At 42.7% G+C, this 27,473-nt stretch overlaps 1 protein-coding gene across 1 annotated transcript in view; it reads right to left on the bottom strand.

The window, feature by feature from the left end:
* Positions 1 to 478: 478 nt before the first annotated feature.
* LOC119653998 overlaps positions 479 to 27,473 on the bottom strand; it is a 77,495-nt gene continuing 50,500 nt past the window's right edge. The window contains exon 2 of the mRNA XM_038059159.1: positions 479 to 851. Within this exon, the coding sequence (XP_037915087.1) occupies positions 479 to 851 (373 nt within the window). The remainder of the gene's footprint in view (positions 852 to 27,473) is intronic.

The raw sequence follows: 27,473 nt of genomic DNA, 5'->3' as shown, positions 1-27,473 counted from the left end.
CTCTTGAAATCAATTATCGACGCCTTTGTCTTGGGCCAACTATAGTCAGTATTACTCTAGCGATCAAAGAGTTGGTGTTGGACACCTTTATGGCTGCATATTGCAGATGTATCATAGCTTGAAGTTCAACTTCGGATTGAAACTCAGCCCGAGATATTTAAGAGCAAACTGGACATGTATTATTTCGTCTTCTGCGTTTAGTAATCAGTACTAATTCTGCATTGCGCTCTGCGAGTGATAGTTCAGCATTTTCCAACCACGACTTTATCTGCTATATTGATTCATTGGCGTATATACAATAAAAGAGGTTGTTCGGTATTCTTCAGGCCCGTCATTTGAGTGACAACAAAACCGCCTTTCTATCGAAAATTCGAGAACGATACGTTCCTTCTCATCAAGTTGATAGCATTTTTTATGTCGAGGGCTATCGTCGCATTTGCTTCCTTCAATAGCCAAATTCGCCAGATTTCTCACCAAATTAACCGCATCGATCATTGATTTCGTTCTCCGGAATCGATCCCTGATAGACCGTCTTCTGTTTCCGCGATTGAGAGCAATCTATTATAGATGACTCGCTTGCCAAAGTTGTTGGTACTATCACGACTGCCAATTTGATAGCTATGTTCGGTATGCCATATAAACCAGGTGTCTTATTCTCTTCGTCGCTAATTTCTGGTACTTCATCGGGATTGACTTGAACGCCCGGAAGGTCGTTATCAATATTCTGAGGGAATACGACGAGAATTACGTCGTTCAGTGACTTGGGACATGTAATCGGTGGGCAACGATTATCCTTGATCGATATCATAACTGTCTTGTATGCGCCACCCGAAGAGACAGAGAAAGCTTCTCTGCAAAGATGCGTAAAATGTAAGGTATTTTCTCTTTGCGATAGCGGTTTGGAGTTTTTTTCTGACAACCCTGTATAGTTGGTGTAGCTCCTCTTATTCTAGTTTGTTTCTGCAACGCTGCCATCGCCTTCTCGCATTTAAGCATACTTTGTGTTGAAGCGTCACCACCCAACTGCATTCGCTGACCAATTTATACCTTGGAGCAATACCTTATTGAGCTTTATGGAAGTGGATCCTACGTATAGAGTTCTGCGTTGCTTTGTCCTAATAGTGTGCCCCACTTGAAGGACAATCGCTTGATGTCGTTGTGCGTGTAATGCTTGCTAACATGCCATTGGAAATCATTAGCTAGGGTATCGTTATTATATCTTTTATGGAGCCCATTTCTCCTCTTCGGAGTCTGTTTGATCCCCTAGTGTTTGCCAACTGATATTCAAGCACGAGAAGGCTTCAAAAAGTTTGTGCTCTGCCGTGTTTGTTTCCCGCTTGCCCCATTCTTCATCCCAGGCAATAAAATTACCCGCTATGATTTTCGGATGACGGGATTCCGTATCTCGGACGAATGCTCGACTAACGATTTATACTCATCTCGTGTGAGGCTTGACGCAGCGTAGTAACCGTAGATATATATTCCCGCAATATTAGCTCGAAAAAATCCATTTTCCGCATACCCATTTCTTCCCTACATGGACCGATTTCCTGAGCTCAAATTGCAGATTTTTCACTCTTGTCGCTTGCCCATACACCGAATTGCAGGTCCTTATATTGTTCAAAAAAAAAAAAAACCGGAGCGCCGCTACGAGGAGCCCAATTAGCCCTGTGGTGCGCCGTTTTGATGCGACAAACTCTTACTCCATGGCTGCTGTTATGGGAAGAGGGAGGTAGAGTCCTGCCGGCTCAGATCTTCTGAGACAGCCCGTGGCATTCACGAAGGAGAGTAGCTCTCTCACCCTGCAGCAAGAAATCTCTCCGGGGTCCCCAAAGAATGGTTTACCCAGTGTCCCTAGCCTGACTCTAGCTACAGCTGGGCAATCTCAGAGGTAGTGCCTAAGGGTTTCCCCCTTCTCCGCAGCTTCACAATGCGAATTGTAGGGTATGTCGAGCCTGGCGACAGCAGTGCCCCGTGCAGATCTACAGGGGAGCCTGATCTTCGCAATCTTTGTCAAAATGTCCTACCACTCCAAATTTTCGACATAGGACAGATCTCCCATGTAGGCTAGTGCGGTTTTTCGCTACGTGTCCGAACTTTAGAGATTTGAAACATTTTCTTAGCGATATTTACTCGCGAGTTCGATAGACAACCAAACCGACTCGTATTTCACCTACAGTCGGAATTTGAGTATCTCCATAAGTTTTTCTCATCCTTTTAATGTTTGCTTCGCTGACAGATTGTAAACCCAGTTGTAACGGTAGAGCCTCACATAACGTAGCGATGATCGTTATCTCGACCAGATCCTTAATTCGATCGTAACAAAGTTTCTACTTACTTTTACATATGCCTTTTCGCTCAATGTTAGCTCAATTATTATCCGTCCTATTTTCATTGTGTTTAGGTACCAGCAATATTTGTTGAGGCAGAGAGTTACTTTTGTCGTTTGGGTTGCGGATTCTATGGTATCCCGCTTATGCTTCCCTGTTTCCAGCTGTTTTCTCGCTTTGATGTAAGTAGCCATTATTGGCCGTAATTGCTGCTTTGCGTTAGTTCTCAGATATTCATTCCTAGCTCTGTTAATCCATCCGCCTTGGTATTCGTAACCACTCTATCTGTAAAGGCGTCGTTCACATCAACGCTTTGTAAAGGCGATTGCCCTTAACCATTCTGCTAGTGGGCAACGCATTCGAAGCTGCGCTTCTTCCTGCGCCTATAATCACTTGAACAAATCTGTAAACCGACAAACAGTGAATTAAATAAATAATCTTTGTTGAAAAAACCGCTCTCCGAAAAAAACAAAATTAAAAACTTGTTTACGAAAAACAAAGTTCCCGCTGATGCCTGGGACCGCACTCCCGTCTTAGAGACTCCTAAGACCGGCTGCTAGCTCCCACGCTACCTTCGCTGTTGTAACTTCTTTCTCTACGTTGACTAGACTTTGACAATACGTACTAAAAAAAACTAGTTTCGAACGCATAGCGAACCTCTTATATTCACGCTGTGCATTTTTCTTACTGCTTTTTAAGGTTTTGTGTAAACACAACGATTGACAACAAATTTGGTAGAAAGGTGGGAACTATGAACGCTCACGCATACAGTGAATTACTTCCTTTTACTTTGAATTTAAGGGGAGTGTAAAATTTTTTTTCATCAAATATAGTCATGTGGGGTATCAAATTAAAGGTCTTGATTAGTACTTTTCGAAGCCGATCTTAGTTTTGACATTCGTTGGAAGGGTGGGGAGCGCGGGGGGTTGAAATTGATCATTTCTTTAAGGGGGCCATTCTCAGAAACTACCAAACCGAAAAATCTGAAAAAAATCAGGAGGCTGCCACTATGGTGCCTGGGCTCCGAAATGCCTTCCATGCCGATATCTGTTTAAATAAAGTTAATAATAGTATATTATTACAATTTTTTGTGATTGGTTAGAAACCCCCTTAAGTTCATCCTAGTACCATGAAATTTTGCAGTGATATAGGCTATAATATAGAGCATGATCCTACTAAGTTCGGTGGAAATCGCACTATTACTAACAAAGTTATAATACCTCAAATTTGTTGCTTCTTTGAAAATTGAAGACTATGAATGTCAATATCACCCGAAAGTGGATACTTTCACATAATATATGGATATATTACGTGCTACGTACTAAGAAATACACAAAATCTTTCGTACCTGAAGCGTCCAGCTTCCGGTTTCCCGACTTGTTTAAGCACTATGTAGGCGTCGCCTGGTCCAGCATTTTGGCAGTTCTCGTCTCCACCAGGGAACCGTTCCTTTACCTCGGGTAAAAGAACAAACCTCTTGAAAGCCCTCCCAAAATGATAATTCAGAGTTCCCGATTGATCTTCTATCGCTAAAGGACTTAATCGTCTAAGGAGCTGAACTTTTTTAACCAATCCGTTTTCCTAGGATTCCATCTTAATATTACATTCTGGTCGTCTGCATTAGTCATATTGAATTCTTACGATGGTCTGACAATGAGACTTCGTCTAACATCCGTACGTTTTAATCAACTCTCACATCCTTAAAGTGCAGATTGTTAGGTCAATCCCTTCTTTTTGGAACTGAAATAGCCTCTTTTTTCTAGCATTCCATTTGCTACTCCCCCAACAAATATGGCGAACGTTCCTATCATAACCAATCAATACGTCGAGATCACTCGATTCTTCGTTCTTGAGGATCTCCCATGCGAGAAGATCCTAGCCCCCTAACTGATCTTATGCCACAGATTTTGTTTAATTGAACCCATGGCTCTTGCATCAGCGAAATACAAGGGCTTTGTCGGTTTACTGCGGTTTATTTTCCAAAACTTTATGTTTTTCAACATAAGTGTACCCTTATATTTAATAGAAAACTGATAGATACGTATGCTACGGAAGTATGTAATCAGGTTTTTCTCACATCGTATCATTAAGGATTCAATCCCCTCGTGATCGATTTCTCTAAGAATTGATGCGTTTAGCAGTGCAGCCGTGCCAATGTCCTTATCTAGAAGATGCCCTGTCTCTTCGCAGAGCATTCTTCTTGGTTCCATTTTATCCTTTTGCTGGTACACAGTAGCCGGTTTGCGGAGATCTGATTTTACAAACTGGCATTAAGTCTGTTCTGTTCACTTTTCTAGCTTCCCTTTAATTCGCTTCTTCCGTAAAGAGTGTAGGAGAAGTTGCTAACGGGTAGAATTTATTCTGTAGTCACTTCGCCGATGCGAGCTACCATATGGACCTTCCACCACTGTAACCGCTATACTCCACGCGATACTGCAAGAAACCGATTAATCAGAGGCACTTTTCAGTCTCCCCCGCCATTGAGAAGCTCTTCTACGTTGAGTTTAGTCGGTTGCTCGCTTTGAGAGTCATCGAGGTTTTCGCCGGTCGCCCTTGTGGTGAAGCCTGGATAAAGTGCGTCTTGGCCTTGACGTAGGTATGGTGAACAGTGTCACCATGAAGAAAGCTTATCTTTAACCTATCATTGAGGAATTTTTAGTCGTTTCCCGGAAACTAGATTTGTTACAAATCCAGATCTGAGGAATGCGCTCTGGTAAATTCCACTGGATGAGGCGACTGCCTACACAGTTCTTCTATCAATTTGTAGCCATGCCATTCTAGGCTCTGCAACGCACGTTAGACCATGCAGCGGTCCAGTCTCCACCTGTCTAATGTACTGCGAAGCAAAGGAGATTAAATATATATCTAAGAATCCCACTCAGGCGCAGAGAAACTACACTGCCCCTCAACAGGAATTTTAGCAACGGTGGAGATAGTGCGCAAATGTAGAGTGTTTATAGAAGGTACAGCCTTCGAAGTGGTAACTGACTACACTTCGCTCAAATCGCTGATGAACCAGTCAGGACTTCACGGTAATCTGGCCAAATGGGCATTGAAGTTTCTGAGAATCTTTTTCATCATTATACACATTGTCAAAGGACCTCCAAGGAGCATTGCTAGCAAAGAGGCAAGCAAGCGCATGTCGACGGAACACTTCAGTGAAGCTTCAGTATTTATGGTCCGACTTTCATGGCCGATTTTGCCACCTTTTGAGGCTTTTAGAATAACTTCCCCTCTAAAACGACTCCGGTCACTTGGTATGGTTATTGGACCACCGGCTGTCAACTTCAATCATTGCAATCTATTTGCTCGCAGCTTGCCGTGCATTGGAAAATTGATCCTCTGTTGCCTATTTTCATTTCTGAAATACCATCTGAGAACGCTAAGGTTATCTGCGGACAATGTCAGCAGATTCTGTGAGGAGAATGGTAAAACCTCAATACCAGAACTTGAGTAGGGTAGGTCAAGACACCTGGGAGAATGCTTGAAACCAGATAATAGGTTGAAAACCTAAAAATAGAGAATATATTAAAATTTCCTTCGGTTATAGATCGGAATAGTTCTTCTAGGACGACGTGCACTATAACGATTATTTTATTATCGCCAGCTTCATAGTTGTTGCTGGGTAATTGTAAATGAGACATCGACTCTTTCGGTGCGTTTCAGGCAAATAAGTATTGTCTTTTATTATTAAAATCGATTTAATATCTATCTGTTCGTCTGTATGTCTGCCACACCTGATTCCTGGGAAACGTCTGAACATTTTGTCACGAAATTTGGCGATGAGGTGTGATCTGTGAATCCCTTTACATATAGCGTATGGCGCCTTAGTTTTCCTTGCTTAGTTTTTTTAATTATTTGTATGTCAGTATGAATTACTGGAGACAGACATGTGTATGTTGGCGATAATGAAGTTTGCGTGTAGGAGCCAATAAAATGGACACATGTAAACACAGTACGGAGTAAAGTGGAAATACGCGAAGATGCGGTAGATCAATTCAAATGCGTAGATATATGTGTAGGTACATACCTACATATATATGTCCGCATCAGTACACGGTAATAGGCAATATTTGTTTGTTTAGGATGAGCAAAATATTTATGGCTTTAACATGTATGTACATATGTAAAGCTTGGAGTTTGGCAATACATGAAGGAATATTTTCCATGTTTAGCTACATACGAATGGAAAAACGTGCATAGGGACTTGCGTGCTTAAAATGAAACCAAAACATTTATACCGGAAGTGCCGAGCTTTTGACATTCCAACATGTTTGAATATCCCCAAGTTTCTGGTTCTAGTGAATATTTTCAAAAATTGGCTCCATTTCTAGTTCAATCAGCGGAAAAATAGTGGAGGAGTTGGTATTTGGCACCCCGTTGTAGTATATGTACTTTAGAAAACTACTAATTGTCCCGCGGCCGTCCGTAATTTCAGAGGGACTTTGACATGGTTGGGTACAGAATTCACGTGACCTCATTCTTAGTATCGGTTGTCCTTTGGAAACATTGAGCCGCTGTTACTTGCCCAGTGAGTAGATACAGTTATATGTCGGTCATCACCACGGATTGTACCATAAATTTGGAAATGTAACTTCCCTTCAACGAAGTTCATCGTTAATCGGCATATGCTCAAGTTTCTACTTTCTACTTCTGCCACGAATTTGTCTGAAACTTAATTGGCTCATTTGAATTTAACGGTGGTAGACACTGAATCTCAACTAAAGTTGCCCCAACGTTATCGGTCGTCAAAATGTTCCGACAAAGTTTGGCCGTATTGTGGGGCCCGCTTTCTTGTAATTTTGGCAGATCGAATTCAGGACCTTTGTACACTACTTTGGTTCTGATTGCTGTTAAATCTGCTCTACTTTCTTGAGATAGCATACTAGGGGTCTGCAACAAATGCCTTGCATACAGATAATTGCATAATTGATGCATTCAAACTGTTTAAGCGATTTCGCCGGATTTTCTCCAGCAGCCGCATCTTTGGAGCTAGCCCCATGAAACCCCGTCTGCCTGTGCATTTAACCTCTTCCGTCGTTACATCACATGCTATGCAAATGGACTGCTTGGACATCACGAGATTCTTTTCCGCCATTGCATCAGCATGTTACTTACCAAATGGTATATTTGGCCTCGACATGACTTTCTTCCATGTCATCAATTGGCAGCGCAACAGCAGGTGTCGATTTGCCGCCAGCAAGAAAATTTATAATAATAAACAAGTGTTATTGTGTTGTGTACAAGAACACTTTCAAACCAATGTGTAAACACGGAAGGGTCAAACATAGGTGACTTAAAGAATTTTAATTTTTAGTAGTCAAAAAGCCTCTGAACAGAGCTAAAGTGTTCTAACCGAGAACACCTTATTTCGCGCGTTAATTTCTTTAACTCACTTATAGAATTAATTAGTGAAATTGTTAAAAAGAAAAAAGTAGAATATTGTGTTTAGTAATAAAAGGTTTGTTGAAGTGGAAACGCGAGTAAGTTAAGTATAATTCCTAACCTTTTAGCCTTTTCTGTTCCAGTAGTTTTTGATTACCCCATCGTTCCGAAGTTAAGTTTCGGCAGCCCGGAACGAGAGCAACCACGGTCCTCTAATTAAAAATCCAGGAGCTAGTGCGCGAGCTTGGCCAACGCCCAAGCAGGGTAGCTCATTGGAAGAGGCCGTCTAGGATGTCGCCGAAACAGCTGGTCAGCCGGATTACGATCCAAAGTAAGTTTTTACACAAAATTAATATTATAAAAATAATTTCTCTTGTGTAAAAGAAATATAAAGTGCGGGAAATTATAGTGGTTGTGTTTCGTCTACACAATATAAAACAGTACTTGAACGTCATCGTTGGTGTGCATTGTTTTTTGTGTTGTTGATCGGTGGGCGCGCTCAACTCGAGGCAAAGTCCTTATAGTGTTGCGCCTCCCACGTTTCTCAAACGACACTCTAACATCGTTGGTGTGCATTTTTATTATTGTTGTTGTTACGTGGGCGCGTTCAGACCAAAGGAAAGGTCCTTATAGTGTTGCCTCTCCCACGTATTCTGTGTGTCGTTCATAATATGTTGTCCGTGCGAAACGGAAATTTTTTAAGAAATTATTGTTGTTGTTACGTGGGCGCGTTCAGACCAAAGGAAAGGTCCTTATAGTGTTGCGCCTCCCACGTATTCTGTGTGTCGTTCATAATATATTGTCCGTGCGAAACGGAAATTTTTAAAAAAATATTGTTGTTGTTACGTGGGCGCGTTCAGACCAAAGGAAAGGTCCTTATAGTGTTGCGCCTCCCACGCATTCTGTGTGTCGTTCATAATATATTGTCCGTGCGAAACGGAAATTTTTAAAAATTATTGTTGTTGTTACGTGGGCGCGTCCAGACCAAAGGAAAGGTCCTTATAGTGTTGCGCCTCCCACGTTATCTGTGTGTCGTTCATACACACTGTCCATGCCAAACGGAAATATTTAAATCAATTAATTGACCACCAGTTGAAATAGAACCAAAAAATGGAGATCCAGGAGATCATTGAAGCTCAGCAAAAGCGGGTTTTGAAAATTGAAGAGGTTCGGGAGACGCTGTGCAAACTGCGGCAGGAGAAGCGAACTAAGGAACGCTTTGAAACCGCGTGGAGTGAGGTCCGGCAGATGTATTTAGAGTTCATTGCAGAACATAAACGGCTTCTATTATTGAAACCCTCGGCAGAATTAATATATTTTCGAGAGAATAAGCTGGGACTCATGCAATCAGTTTATTTGAAACCAAAGGAGTTCGTTGAGAGAGTTCATCCCTCTCTTACTCCTGAGGAGAGACAAACAGAGGTCGACCCGTTAACTTTGGGGCCAGTTAGGGAACAAGTCCCTAAACTCCCGCCAGTGACTCATAATTATATAGATCCCGGTGAAGGAAGTTCGAATAGGGGGGCCGTCCCAAGACAAGTTGAAACAGAGTTATTAGAACGAGACTTGGGCCTAGACGTCAACGACAGACTCCAAGGTGAAGCGACAGCTAGGGATCTGCCCAGGAGTTCAAGCAGGTGTGAAGTTGCGTTCGGAGGGGCATGGGGGGCCTGTGATAAGGGTAGACAAAATTATCCAACGTGGAGAGCCGAATCGCGTACATCTAATCTTGGGCCCTTCCCCACCCAACTACGACCGGACTATTTATTAGACCCTAGTCAGCCCCGCCCAGAATATTTGCGGACTCCTGGACCAAACCGCTCAGAATCCTTCTTGGATCCCAGCCAGACCCGGCCAAACCATTTTGGTCCTTCGAGCCATTTTTCCCCTTGGAACTCAGGATATCGTTTTAGACCCGCCCCACCAATCCCAGATATTCCAATATTCAGTAGGGATATCAGTCAATACGAATCATTCAAAAGCTTCTTTAACTCTGTATACGGTGGTTCTGAAATCGGTTTTGCGGAGCGCCTAATGGTGCTTCAGAGCAAGTTAAGAGGCGATGCAAAACGTGTAATCGACCATTTATGGATATACGGAGAGAATTACCAACAAGCATGGGTTCTTCTTGACCGAAGATACAGTAATCGTCGGGCCTTAATAGAAAAGGAAATTCAGGCGTTAGTTGACTTACCTCAGATAAACTAAAGGGAGGCTAGATCGCTGGGAAGAGCATTGGATACCATACGTTCCGCAGTTCAGAACCTACGGAAACCAGGATTCAATGCAGATGAAGGTATTCCATTCATTCCGTTCGTCCTGACGAGGAAAATGGATATGACAACTCGGAGGGAGTTCGACTTAACGTTACAAGATCCAAAAATACCCGTTACGATAAACGACATCGACCAATTCCTAGAAAATAGATATGTGGTCATGTCCCCCGGTTGGGATGGTCTAAGTGGGATATCCAAGGCGGAGTATCTTGGGAATAAGAGAAAAATCCAGAAGGAGATAGCCTTGCTCTCCAAGTCGGATGGTGAAAAGAGAAACTGGATTAAATGCTTCTTATGTATGGGGAAGCACTTCACAGCCCAGTGTCCTCAATTCATTGAAAGTGCTGACAAGAAGAAACTGCTCCGCCGTTATCATGTTTGCATTTACTGTCTCTCCCACAAATATATCAGGGGGGAAGCGTGCAATAAACGCAAGAATCTCCAATGCGAAATATACAAAGGGCAACATCTTACTGTCATGCATCCGTGCAAAGGGGATAATCCGTCTTCTGCTGTTCATCATGCCAAAAATTCGACAGCATTGTCATGGTCCGGAACCGTTCTTCCAACAGCTGTCGTTAAGCTAGAGGCAAGAGAAGGACATGCCGTTCCAGTTCGGTGTTTGATCGATCAAGGCAGTCAGAGCAGCTATATAACCGAAGATCTAGTACAGAAACTTCGGTTAAAAAAGAAAAAGATCAACATCGAAATTTCAGGGGTAGGTGGTGTGTCAGCAGCGAAAGTGTCAGCGGTTGTGTGTCTCACCCTTAAATTGGACGATGGTTCCGAGGTCAGCACTAAAGCGCTAGTAGTCAGACGGGTAACTAAAGGTTCCCTTCCACAGGTACCGCCGCAAGTAAAGGCGTTGTTTCAAGGGTAGAAGTTGGCGGACCCTGTAACGGAACATGCATCTCATGTTCCAGTTTTATTGGGGTCTAGTATCCTTCCACAACTTTTCGGAGAATGGAGTAGAAACCGTAGATAGTTTCCTGCTCCAGAACACGAAATTAGGATGGATTGTGTCTGGTCCGGCCGAATCTTCGGTATCGAAGTTCACCTCAACACATGTCACTATCAAGGAATAGGAACAGGACTTAAGGGCTTTTTGGGATATGCCCCTAAGTAGAGATGAATCTAGTCGCATAGATGACGAAATTTGTGAGGACCTATTCGTAAAGGGTCATTACCGAAAGAATGATGGCCGATACGTGGTACCGACCCCTTGACGACAAGATAATATTAAACTAGGAAACTCTTACCACAAGGCTGTGCAGCACTATCTCGGTCAGGAGAAAAGGTGGTTGAAAAACAAAGACCACAAGCTCAAATCGGATGAGTTTATGAAAGAATATTTTAATTTGGGCCACATGGCTGAAGTTCCAAAGGGTCATCAGTCTGACACTAGCGGCGAGGTATATTATATCCCGTATTTAAGCGTGGTTCGCCAAGAGGCCACTTCGACGAAATTGCGGAATGTCTTCAATGCTTCCAGTCCAACATCAAATGGTGTGAGCCTTAACGAGATGACCCATCCCGGTCCATAGTTGCAAAACCATATTTTCGACATTCTCACTAGAATACGCAGGTTTGCGTATGTATACTCTAGTGACATTACTAAGATGTATCGGCAGATACTTTTGAGACCGGAGGATCAGATCAGGCTTAGGATTCTCTGGCGGGCAAAGCCTGAAGAACCGATAAGAGAGTTTTACTTGAAAACGGTGACCTACGGGTTAGACTGTGCACCCTGGCAAGCAATTCGAACGCTTCACCAGGTGGCGGACGACAATGCTCCTGATGAGGAGGTCAACTGGATCATCAAGAACGCGTTCTATATGGATGATCTGTTGTACGGGGCGTCCAGTATAAAAGAAGCTCAAGAGGTCATCCGCAAAATCACAGAAACTTTAGGAAAAGGCAAACTTCCGCTAACGAAGTGGGCGACGGGAAAGTTGACCAGTGAATGCGAGGAGAGGTTGGCTCAGCGTCAGATCGTATAGCACCACAACCCCCCAAGAGCCAGCCACCACGGAGAGCTGTTTGAGGCAGCAGTGGGGAGTCTAAAACGCTACATAAAGCGAATGCCTTCAATTTCCAACCTGACATATGAAAATTTTCAAACTGCCGTCTGCACATGGGAAGCAATATTAAACAGCCGACCATTGCATCCGCTGGCTGATAATAGTCATGACCTACAGGTACTAACTCCTGCACATTTCATCATTCAAAGAAGCCTATTGTCGCATCCGGCTCGACGGACCAGCTGTTTCGGCGATAAGGAAGAAGTGTCTAGGAAGACGGCCTCTTCTAATGGGCTACCCTGCTTGGGCGTTGGCCAAGCTCGCGCACTAGCTCCTGGATTTTTAATTAGAGGACCGTGGTTGCTCTCGTTCCGGGCTGCCGAAACTTAACTTCGGAACGATGGGGTAATCAAAAACTACTGGAACAGAAAAGGCTAAAAGGTTAGGAATTATACTTAAGTTGATTGGCTTGGATTTAGTTAAAGAAAACACTCGCGTTTCCACTTCAACAAACCTTTTATTACTAAACACAATATTCTACTTTTTTCTTTTTAACAATTTCACTAATTAATTCTATAAGTGAGTTAAAGAAATTACCGCGCGAAATAAGGTGTTCTCGGTTAGAACACTTTAGCTCTGTTCAGAGGCTTTTTGACTACTACAAATTAAAAGTAATGCTATTCTTTAAGTCACCTATGTTTGACCCTTCCGTGTTTACACATTGGTTTGAAAGTGTTCTTGTACACAACACAATAACACTTGTTTATTATTATAAATTTTCTTGCTGGCGGCAAATCGACACCTGATGTTGCGCTGCCAATTGATGACACGGAAGAAAGTCATGTCGAGGCCAAATATACCATTTGGTAAGTAACATGCTGATGCAATGGCGGAAAAGAATCTCGTGATGTCCAAGCAGTCCATTTGCATAGCATGTGATGTAACGACGGAAGAGGTTAAATGCACAGGCAGACGGGGTTTCATGGGGCTAGCTCCAAAGATGCGGCTGCTGGAGAAAATCCGGCGAAATCGCTTAAACACAAGCTTTGATATCGTTGAGCTTTGAGAATGATTGTACAAATGCGTTTGTATGACGAGTCCAAAACTGAATTTTTATGAAAGTCTTAAGAGTTCTCCAAAATGACTTTCTCAAAGTCAAATTCGTCACCGCGAAGATTGGTTGAGTCGATGATTACCTTTACTTGTCAGTTTGTTGGTGATCAGATCGAAAAGTCATGACGACGGCGAAATAGTTGCTTTGCCGGTCCAAACTTCTTCTTTAAAAACAGGATGAATCCATCGCATCGATTCGACAACTCACTCCGAAATAAAAAAGTTGAAACGTCGCAGTAGCGTGTAGATATATCCATCATCTAGATATTATTAGGGCGGTAGCGAAGTTTGAAAATAACCAGTTCCCTCCAAATAAACCCAGAATTTTGAATTTACTTGGCAACAATTGATGATTTGCAATAGATTTGGAGGAATACAACCAGAGAAGAGTGCATTCTTTGCGTACCCCTAAAACCTATATCAGTGTCGTCCTATAAGCTTACTTTATTGGTACGGGTCCATAAGTACAGTCATCCGAATGGGGACTTACAGAGTTAGCGAAACCGAGAAGAGTCATTAGATTCTATTACGAATGTATCACTCTATATCATACTTTACTGTTTTCTAAACGCCAATGATTATATAGTAACAATCGATGATGGAACAATCCAAATTAGACCTAAGCCTTAAATGGGGTTAGAGCACTTCATTTCAATACCGTAGTCGCAATGACTAGTATTCAACATCCAGCCACGATACAAATACCTTTTCGACTAGCGACATTTTAGCCACGACCTTCTATTGCATCAGTTTAGTTTTCTAACCACCAATCCTTCCGGACACTCTAATATAGGCGCAAATATTTCTGCTCCAAATGTCAACGAATATATTCCTAGTAATATGTAATAAGTGACTCCGATTTCAACATCAACATTCGCGTCGACAGTTTGGCGTTAACATGGAATGTTCATAAACATGAAGTGACTCGGAAGTCATTCTTGAAAAAATTACATTTTCGAAACTTCTGAACTGAATTTCATAACAAATAGACTAGCACTATGTATCATATGTACTATGATCGAAAGTGACACATCTTCATCCTTACGAAATCGGAAGGAATGGTCCACAGAATTTACATGAAATATTAAACTCAGATTCCAGTCGTATTTGAATCCTTATATTGCTTGAATGGAATATTAAGAAGGGCATGTACAGTTTGGCTATCTTCAAAAATATAATTTTGACGATATAAGATTTTCGAGTCACATTTGAAAGGGAATTGTGTCAGGAAAGTGTGCTACCATATTGTTGAAAATGAGAACTATATTGATCTACAGAATTGAAAAGTGCCATGTTCTCTTTACAAAAAGTGACATAATATTAATAATGAAATGCAAAGGAGCAACTGAGCATTCATATATATAACGTATATATGATAACTGAAACTGAAAACTTCAAAATACGTATATTATAACGCGCTACCGGCTGAATGGTTTCTGACTGAAAATATTATAGTGAAAGAAGAAAAAATTCAATGAACTCTGGTGCTAAAGTATCGTGATGGAACATGCAACTAATGTAATGGATAATTCTATGAGAGATATAGTTGTAGGTATTTATAAGTGTAATGTATAATCTGATTTGGCGTTGGTCAAAAGACCATGCTAAGTGGGCAAAAACGAGCAAGAGGGATAGTATAAATGAGCCAAAAGGAGGGGGGAAGAAAAAACTCCAATGGTACACGTATGAAGACAAAAACAACAGGTCTCTCAATGGCTAGGGGACTCCACCCAACGTATCAAAGAGACGACATTGTGGAAGACCGAAAAAAAGGTTTTTAAGATTCAAGATCCTAAAAGAAAAAAATGTTAATACGAAGGGAGAAACAATCATCAATAAGCAAGTGACCATTCATGCTTACTTTCGACAATAGTGAAGATCCAAACAAAGTTCACAACTTAAGAGCTATCCAAAATATCAATATAGAAGCACTGAAAAAAGTCAGCGACCTAATACCCCAGGATAAAAGATGCCCAGATTTCAATCACACACAAAAGTATTGTAATCGAAATCCAAGTCGTATGAAATGTGCTGGTGATCATGATTCTTCAAAATGTCCAAACAACAGAGCTTCCCTGGCAAAATGTGTAAATTGCAACGCTCAGCCAATTCCAGAGGCTGAGAAGTAGCGAAAGAATTAGAAGCTAAGATGTACAGACCGCTGCCGCCAAAGTTGGATGCTCCACAAGAACGACAACCTGAGCCACGTAAAACAACACACCGCCTGTTATTGGATTCTAGAATACTCGCCGGTGGTAAGGCCAGGTGCACTAATCTAAAAAATTACGATGGTAACCAAATAGTAAAAACTATTTTAGACCGGCTTGATATTCTAACTAGAAGACTTGACGAACAAAAAACAGTAAATATACAAATATTTGGCAAACTTAAACGTTTATAAGAAACCAACGGCAACCCACAGAACAATACACAACTGCCACAAAACACAGCACAGAAAATGGTGACGTATAATTCAATGATACACAGAGGAATGGGTACAGGAAAACCACGTCGAAAAACTAATTAGGCGGGAACAAGAACGGATATGGAAGAGCCAACATACAAAATTGTCCGTCCAACCGAGGCCAACTGATGAAACAAAATCGATAAGTGTACCAATACCCAATAGTTTCCATAAAGTGAAGATTCTTATGGAAAAATTCAACATAAAAGTGGTTGATGCCAGCAGAGACATCGGACGGAAGCTGGGGCTTCAGGTATGAAAGGTTGTGTTTGCTTCTTCTTTGAGTATATTTGAGTGTAGAACTATCCCATTTGTATCTTCCGTTAAGGATATGCATTTAGCATGTCAGATTTAGTACTTCGGGTTGTAAATTTACACAGTAAAGACAACTTTGAGACACTGTAACTTTGTTACTAATAGTATCACTTTCATCAAACTTGGAGATAATATGCTTCATATTATATTTTATCCTACTGACAACTTTTATAGCTCTGGGATACACGTAAGGGGGGTTTTACTCAATTTCCCCAAAAATATGGTAATATACTATTATGTTAGTAACTTAATTTGAGCAGATATCGATATGGAGAGTATTTTCACGCCTGGGCACCATATAGAGGCAGCTTCATGATTTTTTTCAGATTTTTCGGTTGGGTAGTTTCTGAGAATGGGTCCGTTAAAGAAATCATCACTTTCCACCCCTCCCACTCCCCGCCTTTTCAACAAATCTCAAAACTAAGACCGGCTTCGAAAAGTACTAATTAAGACTTTTCATTTGATACTCCACATGACTATATTTGGTGAAAAAAAATTTTACACCCTTCTTTTACATCTCTTAAATCTCAACGTAGAAGGATATCAATCACTGCATGTCTGCGTGTCGACAGTTCCCACCTTCTCAAGAAATTTCGTATCAATCGGTGTAGCCGTTTCTGAGAAAAGTGCCTGTGACAGACAGACACAGAGACAGAATCACTTGAAGAGAATGTCGCGGTTCGTTTCTAAAAACATGAGATTTATATCCAGTGCAAGGATCTGGATGAAGTAAAATCAAGAGAAGAGATCTGCACTGCCTTGAAGGAACAATTCAAGTTGGAGGAATTCAGGAAAGAATCTATCGTGAGCCTAAGAAAAGCTTATGGCGGTACTCAAACGGCCACAATGCGACTGCCAGTGGAATCAGCGCAGAAGTTGTTGGCCGTGGGGAAGGTTCGGATTGGATAGGTTGTTTGACGACTAAGGGAATAGATCTCTTTAAAAAGGTGCTTCAAATGCCTAATGGTTGGACACTTCGCGAAGGCACTAGCGGCATCGATCGGTCCGATCGATGTCGAGGGTGTGGGGAAGAAGGACATATTTCCAAGGAGTGCAATAGAGACCCCAAATGCATTAAGTGCGAAGAAAAAGAGGGGAGGCCTATTGCCGGAAGTGGTAAATGCCCAGAATTTAGGAAGGCGTTAACTGCAGTGAAAAAATGAGGTTAATATAAATAAACCTTAATCATTGCAGGGTCGCACAAGATTTGTTTGCGCAGACCACTTACGAATCCACGATGGAGATCATTAGTGAACCGGACAGAAATCTTGACAGTGGTGTATGGGTCATAAATTCGACTGGTGGAGCGGCAATATGGGCGTGCGGTCGTCAAGCCATACAATATAGCATGCGTCAGGCGGTTAGTGGCTTTGTGTGGGCGAAAATAAGCGGTATATTCGTATATACCTGCTACGCTCCACCGAGCCTCCCACTGCCTGAGTTTGAAGAACTATTAGATGATCTTGTTCACGACGCAAGGTGGGGACAAGGTCCAAAGGTGATAGCCGGTAACTTTAATGCGTGAGCTATCGAGTGGGGCAGCAAAGAGACTAATGCAAGGGGGCGGTGCTTATTAGAAGGTTTTGTCCAGTTAGATGTAGTTCTGGCCAACGAAGGCAATGTAAACACTTATCGGAAAGGAGGAACTGGTTCAAGTGTAGATCTGAATTTTGTCAGTCCTGCGCTGGCACGTGGCATGTCCTGGCAAGTTAGCGAGGACTTCACGTACAGCCACCACCAAGCAATCACCTTTGAACTAAGGACGGAACCACAAGGCAGGACACCCGCACCCAGGAAGCCGAAATCCAGAAGAACACCAGGATGGTCTGAGAAAGCGATGGATGAGCAGACATTCATGGAGATGTGGCTAGACTTGCAGGCACCTCCACGGATAGAGGTCTCCATGCCACACAGAGCATCTCTAACGCATGTCATGCGCCGATGTCTAGGAGATGCCCATTCCCCACTAGAAGACCCAATTATTGATGGAATATTGAACTTGCCAGTCTTCGATCGATTTGCCACAGAGCCAGATGAACGGCTCAGAGAGCAATAGGTAGGATCGATAAAGGGCAAAAGGATCATGCCTATAGGGAAGCCCGCAAGAAAAAGAAGCTCGCCATCCAGCGGAGTAAAAGGGAATGTTTCAAGGAGCTCTATTTGGAAGCGGACATAAATCCGTGGGGTAGCGCCTATTATCGTGACAGGGCGATTCAGAGGCCGATTATCTGCGCAGATCACGTGCTCTATGCTCTTGCTAAAAATAATCCAGGGGTTATTTCCCCAGCGTCCCCTGAATGTGACGCCGATTCCACCAGTCACCAGGGACGAGCTGCTGGAAATCTGCAGTCGAATAGGCGACAGGAAAGCCCCGGGTCTGGACGGCATACCGAATAAGGCCCTCAAACATGCTGTCAAATGTAGCCCGGATATGTTTGCGGAGCTATTCGAAGCGTGCATGTCCGAGGGTATCTTTCCTGCACCGTGGAAGCGGCAGAAGCTGATGCTGTTGCCTAAGGCTGGCAAACCGCCAAGGGAATTTTTATTTATAATAGACCACTCCCAGTCGTCGAGAGCCTAGGGGGCCTTTCAGATAATCAGTATGGGTTCCGTAAAGCCAAATCAACCATTGATGCCATCAAAATGGTTGCTGGCTTGACCGAAAACGCAACTCACGGAAGGGGTTGTACCAGCAAATATTGTGTGGCGGTCACTTTGGATGGGAGGAATGCATTTAATTCGGACAATTGGAACCTTATACGAAAGTCTTTGGCGACGATTGGTGTTCCCACCTACCTCGCCGCTATTATAGATACCTATTTACATGAGCGAACATTGTGGTATAATACCGATGATGAACCCAAGGGGTACGTTGTCTCCGCGGGTGTCCCACAGGGCTCTGTACTGGGCCCACTACTATGGAATATCATGTACAATGATGTACTTAACCTTCCGGTTCCGGAGGAGGCCACGGTGGTGGGTTACGCCGATGACATAGCACTGGTTGTGGTCGCAAAGCATCTCGAGGATGCTGAGTTGTACTCAAGCGAAGCAATCAGTGTTGTTAAGGCTTGGCTAGAGAGTGCTGAACTGGCGCTCGATGAGGAAAACATGAAAGCGGTCCTCATCACTAAACGCCGCAAAAGAAATTACGCCTGCATCAGAATCGGGCATCGTATCATCACTTCCAAGCCTGCCATTAAATACTTGGTGGCGATGATAGACGGAAAACTCAATTTTAGGCAGCACATAGAGCATACTTGTAAAAAAACATCCACCACGAGTATGGCTCTGACAAGGATGATGCCGAACGTAGGAGGACCGCGGCATACTTGCAGACTGCTCCTAGCCAGGGTGGTGAGCTCTATTAAGCTGTATGCAGTCCCAGTTTGGGGAAACGCGCTGCAGGTTTCAGGCAATGCATATAAACTGAGTACGGTTTACAGAAGAACAGCCTTAAGGGTGTGTTCTGCCTTCAGGACCGTTTCAGACGATGCAGGGTTCGTCATCTCGGGAATGATGCCAATTGATATCCTGACAACCGAAATGATGAACATTTATAACACCAGGTCCATCTCTCCCTTATCACAGGTGAAAAAAGCCGAAAAGAAGAGATCCATAAGCAGATGGCAACAGCGATGGGACCAGTCAAAAAATGGTCGTTGGACTTACAGGTTGATTCCTTCCATCAGGGAGTGGCTGGAGAGAAAGCATGGGGAAATCAATTATAATCTCACCCAGTTTTTCACCGGCCATGGAGGATACCGTCAATACCTGTCAGGTTTAAATTGGACACCGGACCTAACTGTCCAAACTGCGACGGGGTCCCAGAGGACCCAACGCACGTATTCTTCCAATGTCCAAGGTTCGTGGAAGAGAGAAGCAACCTAGAGGAAACTCTAGGTGAAGTGTTATCACCGGAAAACTTTGTCCGAAGAATGGTAGCTTGCCAGAAAGACTGGGATGCGATCAATCCCATGATCGCAGTAATCCAGGAGAAACTGCGAAAAGCAGAAGAAGTGAGGAAGGCGCGGTTACGAACCACGCGGGAAGACGAAAGGAAACCTAGCTAAAGTAATCTAACTCCGCCCCGTGATGTAATACCTAAAGGTGATTCCACGGGGTAGGGGGGAGTCGGGAGCAGTTTTAGTGGGTAAAAATACCACACTCTGGCGTGGCCAGGCCAGAGTCTTTTGAAGATTTCCACCTCCTTAAAAAAAAAAAAAAAACAGACAGACAGACAAATATTGAACCGATTTTAATAAGGTTTTGTTTTGCAAACAGAGGACCCAGTTTTGCAAACAAAACCTTAAAAAAGGAAAAAGCGGCATATATACAGTAAATTGTACCGACTGCTACAAAGTCTACATAGGACAGACCAAACGACTCATCACAAGATTTTAAGAATACGTCAAAGAAGCGGGATGTGGTGAAAGAGGTGGAGCCAGCACGGTTAGATCAGCAGTGGTCGTGCACATTATCGAGAAGGCGTATTCAGTAACAGCAGACAGCCTAAAACCAGTGCGACATTTAAATCAGGCTCATACATATATAGGACGCATCTAAAGAGAGAGAACCTAGAAATAATGAGGAACGACCCGAAAAAGCGACTTAACACCGACGAAGGGAACTGCTCAGCAAGGCTCGTCAGACTGATCTTCTAACAATCGTATTACTCATTACGCCATCCTTAATGAGTGGCACTGATAGGATAATAATTAATTGATAAATAATAAATTGATGTATCTAATCATTACAAAATTTTCTATAAAAAGAACTTAGATTTAGCAGTTAAGCACTGAAGAAGGAAGTGAGTAGCCCCCGCATTAAGTACTTATTTGCGAAAATAAAAAATTACTTGTGAAAAGGAGAAGCTATGCGTTTAAATTTTACAAATATACTTTTCATCCTTAATCGGATTCTAATCGGAATTCCAGGGATATGCAACACATTTCATTGTTCTTAGTAGAGCGAAGGACTTCACAATTATTCGGTCCTGCTCCTTTTTGCAGCTAAGCCCTGTCAGCTAACATTTGCAATCAGGAGAGTAGCTTCGTGAAAATTTCCGGCCCACCTACCTGCCTCTCCGAACGAAAATTATTCTGATAACTTTACACTGTTTTATCAACATATAAGGGGTCTAAGGACCAAGCTGTCCGATTTCAAGCTGTCTGCCTTAGCCTCCCAACATCATGTTATCTGCGTTTCTGAAACCTGGTTGGATGACAGGATTTTAGTTTCCGAGCTCCTCAAAGGCTATTCTGTCTTCCGTTGTAACAGAGACTACGCTGCGCTTGGCAAGACAACGGGCGGAGGGATCCTAATAGCCGTTAAGTCCCCTCTCCGTGCCAATTCTGTCACCATGCGAGTCATTCCACCAAATGTATGCCCCTACTCTATACGAGGATTTCTTCGACAGACTATCAGAGGTCCTAATCGCTTCCTTTCATCCTTTGTGGCCACTTTAATCTTTCCATGCTCTCCTGTTGTGTCTTCCTTACAAGTTGGATAGGGTTTGGCAGGGTTGTCAGCCGTACCCAACCCCCAACCTGGAGGACCATTTAGTACAATTTGTCCCGTTTTTAGGCGCGGGAGGCTGGCCTCCATCCTTCTCTGTCTGCAGCTTTTCGTTAAGAAAGAGCTCCCAGCGGTCACCACGTAGAGGTGGAGATAGGGTTTGGTAGTTGGTGGTGTTGGTTCAGCAGGCGTTTCCCAGGTTTTATACTCCATGGTGGGTGCCAATCCACGTTTCGTCCTGAGCCCTATACTACCTTTTGACCACCATATCTTCATCAACGGCACAACAACCGGCAATCGGTCTAGGCCTTCCTTAATAAGGAACTACAGACATCCCGGTTTTGCGCCGAGGTCCACCAATTCGAACTGTCTGGCGTGCTGACCTACGCCATCGCTCCATCTCAAGCAGCGTCCGCCTGGTCTTTTTTTTCTACCATAGATATTGCTCTTATAGACTTTCCGGGCTGGATCATTCTCATCCATATGGATTAAGCGACCTGCCCACCGTAAATTAGGGACCAGGTTTCCTTAACGAAAAGCCTGGCCTTCCCTTATTCCCTCATAACTCCACCCACCCTTCCCTTCCTCTATCCACTTTCATGAACACCTGTGCCGCCTTCCAGTTTAAACCCTCAACCCTCACGCCCCGTCTTACGTTGCCCCGACGTCCATCATCCTGCTCTCGAGTTCGATGTTCAAATATCCCGACTCCACTCTCCTGTCGTTCGCAAGCCTACCACGTTCAACTTTCGTAAGGCGAACTTCGGAGGTGTGAACTCAACCCTGGCGGTAGCTTCGCCTCCTCTCCCCATTAATGTATGACCAAGCACTCAACACCTTCTATACCATTTTATCTGATCTTCTTCCTAGTTACGCCTCCTCCTCTCCTAAGTGCTTACGCTAGTACAGTGCCTAGTTCACCAGCGAAGTCCACAAAAAACTTCGTCAAAACACACTGCGAGGCAGAAGTTCCTGTCTTCTAGAACCTATGCTGACTTAGTTTTTTCCAAATCTCTGCGTTCCTCGGTCAAATCCTTAATACGTAAGTCCAGAAACGAATATTTGACCAGTATTGAAGACTCACTAAAGCGCGGAAACCCCAAATCTTTTTGCTCCCATATTCACAACTCCCGCTGTCCTGCCCAGCCCCCCCCCCCCCCCCCGTTCATTAAATTCTCTGGCTCCTCAGCTAACTTCCCCCAAATATCTTGTGATTTACTCTGCTGCTACTTTTCCTCAGTCATTGGCAATATTGATGCCAATTTTGGTCTTCCAAACCCCTCTTTGCTCAAAACTGGTAAGTCCATCTCCCTTCCTATTTCTTATTTTCAACAAAAGCCCCGAAGAGAATCATTTTCGCGGCTTATGGAAAGTGGCTCTCATCATCCCCATTCACAAAAGTTTCGATAGTACCCTTGCCGAGAATTACTGTTCCGTTTCCCTCCTCTCCTCCTGTTTCAAAATCTTGGAAAAATATATCAACGACTGGTTGTCCGCCCACTTTGGCCACAGTTAAAGAACAACAGGGCTTTGTTAAGCGTAGGTCCACTGCCTCCAAGCTACTTGACTTTAGTAACTTTGTCGCCAAATGTCTAAATTCACGGCAAGAAGTGCATACCATTTATACTGATTTCTTTCGTCTCTAAGCGTTCCCATACAACTTGTTTCATGGCTTGCCTCTTACCTTTCCAATTAATTCTCCTTCTCCCCTAATCTGGCGTCCCACAGGGACCCTCTGTTATTTTTATTTTTTATCAACGACCTCCGCCCCCCCCCCCCCCCTCTCTCTCCTTACTTCTCCCTGTTAGCTCCACGTCGACGAGCTATTTTTCGCTATATTTTCGCCTATGGACTGTATTTCCCTTCAATCTAACGTAGACACTCTGGTTCGTTGGTGCTCGACTAATGGTTTAGCGCTAAACGTCAGAAAGTGTCACTCTATGTGCTACTCCCTAAAATCCCACTTCTTTCTCCTACTTTCTTTACCGACATTCCTTATCCTGCTTAAATTCCACTCAAGACCTCGGAGTCACTTCCGACAATAAGCTCCGCTTTGACACCCATTGCCTCGAAGTCGCAAATCGAGCAGCAAAATTGTCAGGTTTTATACGCGACCTCCTCTGATATTGACTCCATTCAATCCTCCTTAGCTCTCTTCAATTCCCTCGTAAGGAATACCCTCGAGTACTGCTCCGTGATCTGGTCACCTTCCCGTAACTGTGATTGTCTTGCCCTTGAAAATGTGCAACGTAAATTCACCCGTTCCCTCTTCTTTAAGAAAAGCTTCCCTCGTTGGAACTACCCCTCCCGTCTCCGCTTTCTGAACCTTCCCTCCAACAGTCTGGATTTATGCGCATTTTTTAAACTTTCCTTGGGCCTGATGGACTGCTCTGCCGCTAACGACATCACCTGCCGTCCTGCGTCTTTTAACAGACATTTTCAACGTGCCCTTCACAGAGCTCGAAGTCTACTTCCACTCCCCGATTCATACGCTTTGCCGAAATTACAACGCAAAACGGCTTGGTCCTTTTAACTTCTCTACTTTAAGTAGTTTTAAGCATAGGATAAGATTATTGATTTCTCCTCCTCCTGAGGACAATAAGTAATTGGAGTTTACTCTATTTATTGTCCGTTAAATAAATCACTAAGTAATTAAGTGAATTGATCGCGATTACCTGCATCCAAACATCAGTACATATGTATACATATGCAGGTATATAGTCTTCAATCATAACTCCGAATATTCTACGTCGATGTAGGCCTAACACGATTTTCAGAAATGTTTAGAAACTAACGTTGCTTGTCAAATCGCAATAACGTTTATATCAATCCTTGCCTGACTATTTCGAAACATTTGTCTGGTGTGCTCTTGCTGTTAGACCCTCCAGCACATGTTTCGAAGCTGCATGGAAATGTAGGATGAATCTCTTCGTTTGACATTCCCATACGTGTGTGTATGTCTAGATATATAGTACCATATACACGATTTTTTTATTTTTATTCACTGGCAGGATATAGCCCGTCAGTTACTATGGTATGCGGTTAAAATTTATTGGATTTCCCTGTACGGGATTCACCCCCCAAAGGGAAAGGCTCAATATGAACGAAGCTGTGTCGTCCAATGATGCCTTTTTCCACGGTTGTTGACATGGTGCAGCATGAAATGTAGCAGGACCCAAGCAGCACATATATGGCACCCATCTCTGCATGGCAGGAGGATTATTTGCAATTTATCACAATTGTAAGGATTTCGAATGATGTGTCATGTAACGAATGGCTGAAAGTGTGAATTATGTCGTGTGCTTGATTGATGCTTTAACATCGTCTTGTTATAAGATTTCCTCCACCACTTAGGTACACTCCGAACTAAAAATCGCGATAGATCACAACTTAACCTTGACCCACACATCCTAAAATAATCTGGGCTTGGAAACCTTCTCCAAAGCCCCAAAACATATTAGCATCATCTGCAAAATCTATAATTGGTATCTTTACAAAGGCATAATCGACAAGTATTTCCAGCAACGATACTAATATAGCAGCCATTTAGTGGAAGGACTAAAGCTGCCATTTGTTACAACGTTGGTTTCTAGCAAGGGAGCGATTACAAGGAGAAAAGGGTCCATCTCTGATGATGGAAGGACTCTTTTGAAAAGCGAATGATCACACATGGCAACTGAGCAGCGTAGAACCCGAAAATACGAAAACAACTGCCTATCAATGATTTACGTATCGACAAACCGTTTGTGTGTATAGTTAGACAGATATCACTGTTTTCCTAGTTCTCGCCTTTTTTCATGGTCCATTTTATGAATCCCAACAGACTACAAATCCTTGATTTACAGAAATACAAACTTTTTCGACCTTCTATTTTCGTGTTGCTGTCGCTCAGCTTTGGCGAACTTACTGAAGTTTTGGGATCCCCATTCATGCTGTATGAATATTTAAACGGAACGTTTTGTGAATGGCATACAGCCCTGAATACACATGAATATATGTACATAATTTGTGCTGTCATCAAAAAGAAATATTAAGGACGAACGAGACAAAAAGATTAACTTTGTTTGCATTTCGATTGTTGAATAAATATGTATAAGTCATGCACTGGGAATAAAGCCTTTCAGGGATTTTACTGAATAAACAAAAAGTTTAATATTTTAAGGGAAATCAGGAACAGAAACTTTATGCCTACATTTCTAAGAAATCACGTATTTTTAAGTACAAAGTTTTGTCGAGAAGAGTGAAAGGTACTTTAACCCCGGTAACAAGCAAGAACAAACCAATTTCAAATGGTGTACAATATACCGTGTCATTCTTGTCATCAACGTCCAACTCAAAACTTTTTGCTGTCGTCCTCCATTGGCCTTTGTAATTCCGTATCAATTTATATGTTTCGACCCAATCTCTCCCACACTCAGAGAGAAAATTCATATTGATACTCGTGCAGCAGCTGCGAAAATGCTTTAGGGACTTACTTTAAATCTGATTTGCAAGGGTAATCGTGAATGGAGATGAAAGTCATTCCTTAGGATCTATAAATTGTAATCTCCGCTTTTCTCAATGGTGTAATATAGCGCGTCAGCCGCACCTATTCGTTACGCATTCGCGGTACGTTTAAATGCCATTCAACTTCCCCCATGACTTCGCGAGACGACCGCACTCCTTCTCTATTGTTCTGCGCCAAGCAGTCTTAAGGTGACCCATTCGTCGGCCATCTGCAATTGTCGTCCCTCCTTAAGGGGGTCATCCCGTGTGTCGGGTTGGAGAAATCGATTTTTTTTTGCATGAATTGTGTCTATATAGTGGAGAATATGTGGGCAAAAGGATTTTCCGATATTCCGAGTCGTTCAGAAATTACAGTATTAAACAGGTGAGGAGTTTGCAACCGCGGCTAGAGTACTCGATGAGAAAGAGCATCGAATATTTTTTTACCTGTTAGTTTTTTACCTGAGCCTTATAAATTCGAACCCAAGTATAAATATAAAAAGATGGAGAACCAATCAATTGTCTAAACTTATTTGCTGTTTGGAATAAAAAGGATAATCCAGTCTAGAGTGAGCACTGAAAGGCTTTCAAGCTATACTCAGTTATATTTTGTTGTAAGTATTGTGCTGTTTGTGTGTTCAGTGATTTTTTTAAATGGATCGTACGAAGGGAGATCGCTTTAACGTTCAACGTCATGCTCGCACTAAAAAACGAGTATTTCATGGGAATCGATAGTTATCAGAGAAGAAAAAGGACTTCGCATCAACATCAGCAAAGAAACTTTTAGCAAGCATGAACATGGATGTTCCAATTGCGACAAGTTTTGTATATTGTATATTGGATTTTGCTGAAGTTTTCTCCGGTAATTCTGCAAATTTCTTCAAATAATAAAATATACGTAGTAGTAAATAAGGAATGCGTAGGACATGTTGAGAAAAGAATGGGAACGCGGCTTAGAAATGCAAAGAAGAATCACAAAGGCATTGGTAGAAAAGGGGCTGGAAAACTTACTGATAAGGTTATTAACGACCTCACTACATTTTTGGGCTAGCTATTCGTCGACATGCAAATTCGATAGAAGGAATGAAGCAACAAATTTGGGCAACTTTCTTCCATAAATGTTCTACAGACGAAAATCCTCAGCATCAAAATTGATCAGCAGGCGAGGACGGTTGGTGCAAATGGCGAAAAGCGGAAACTAAAGGAGAACTGGATAGTTTCCACCACAAGAAGGCACCTTTGACTGAAGAAGTTCAAACAGTCATCAAACCAATTTACGTAGATTTGTCACGAGATGATCTTTTGAACAGATGTTTAGGATCAGAGACCCAGAATAACAATGAGTCGTTAAATGCATTGATCTGGACTTTCGCTCCTAAACACCTTCATTCTGGGGCCAAGGTCGTAGAAATAGCCACTTTTCTGGCTGTAATTATTTTCAATGAAGGATTCAATAGCATTCTCAAAATCCTAGTGGCAATGGGATGTCAAGTTGGTCACATATGTCAGGTTTATGCCGGCCGCCGTAATGAAGCGCGAATTTGGCGATCCGAACGACGATCGACTT

Source organism: Hermetia illucens, chromosome 4 (assembly GCF_905115235.1).
Source record: "Hermetia illucens chromosome 4, iHerIll2.2.curated.20191125, whole genome shotgun sequence".
NCBI lineage: Eukaryota > Metazoa > Arthropoda > Insecta > Diptera > Stratiomyidae > Hermetia > Hermetia illucens.
This window is presented reverse-complemented; position numbering and strand designations above follow the sequence as displayed.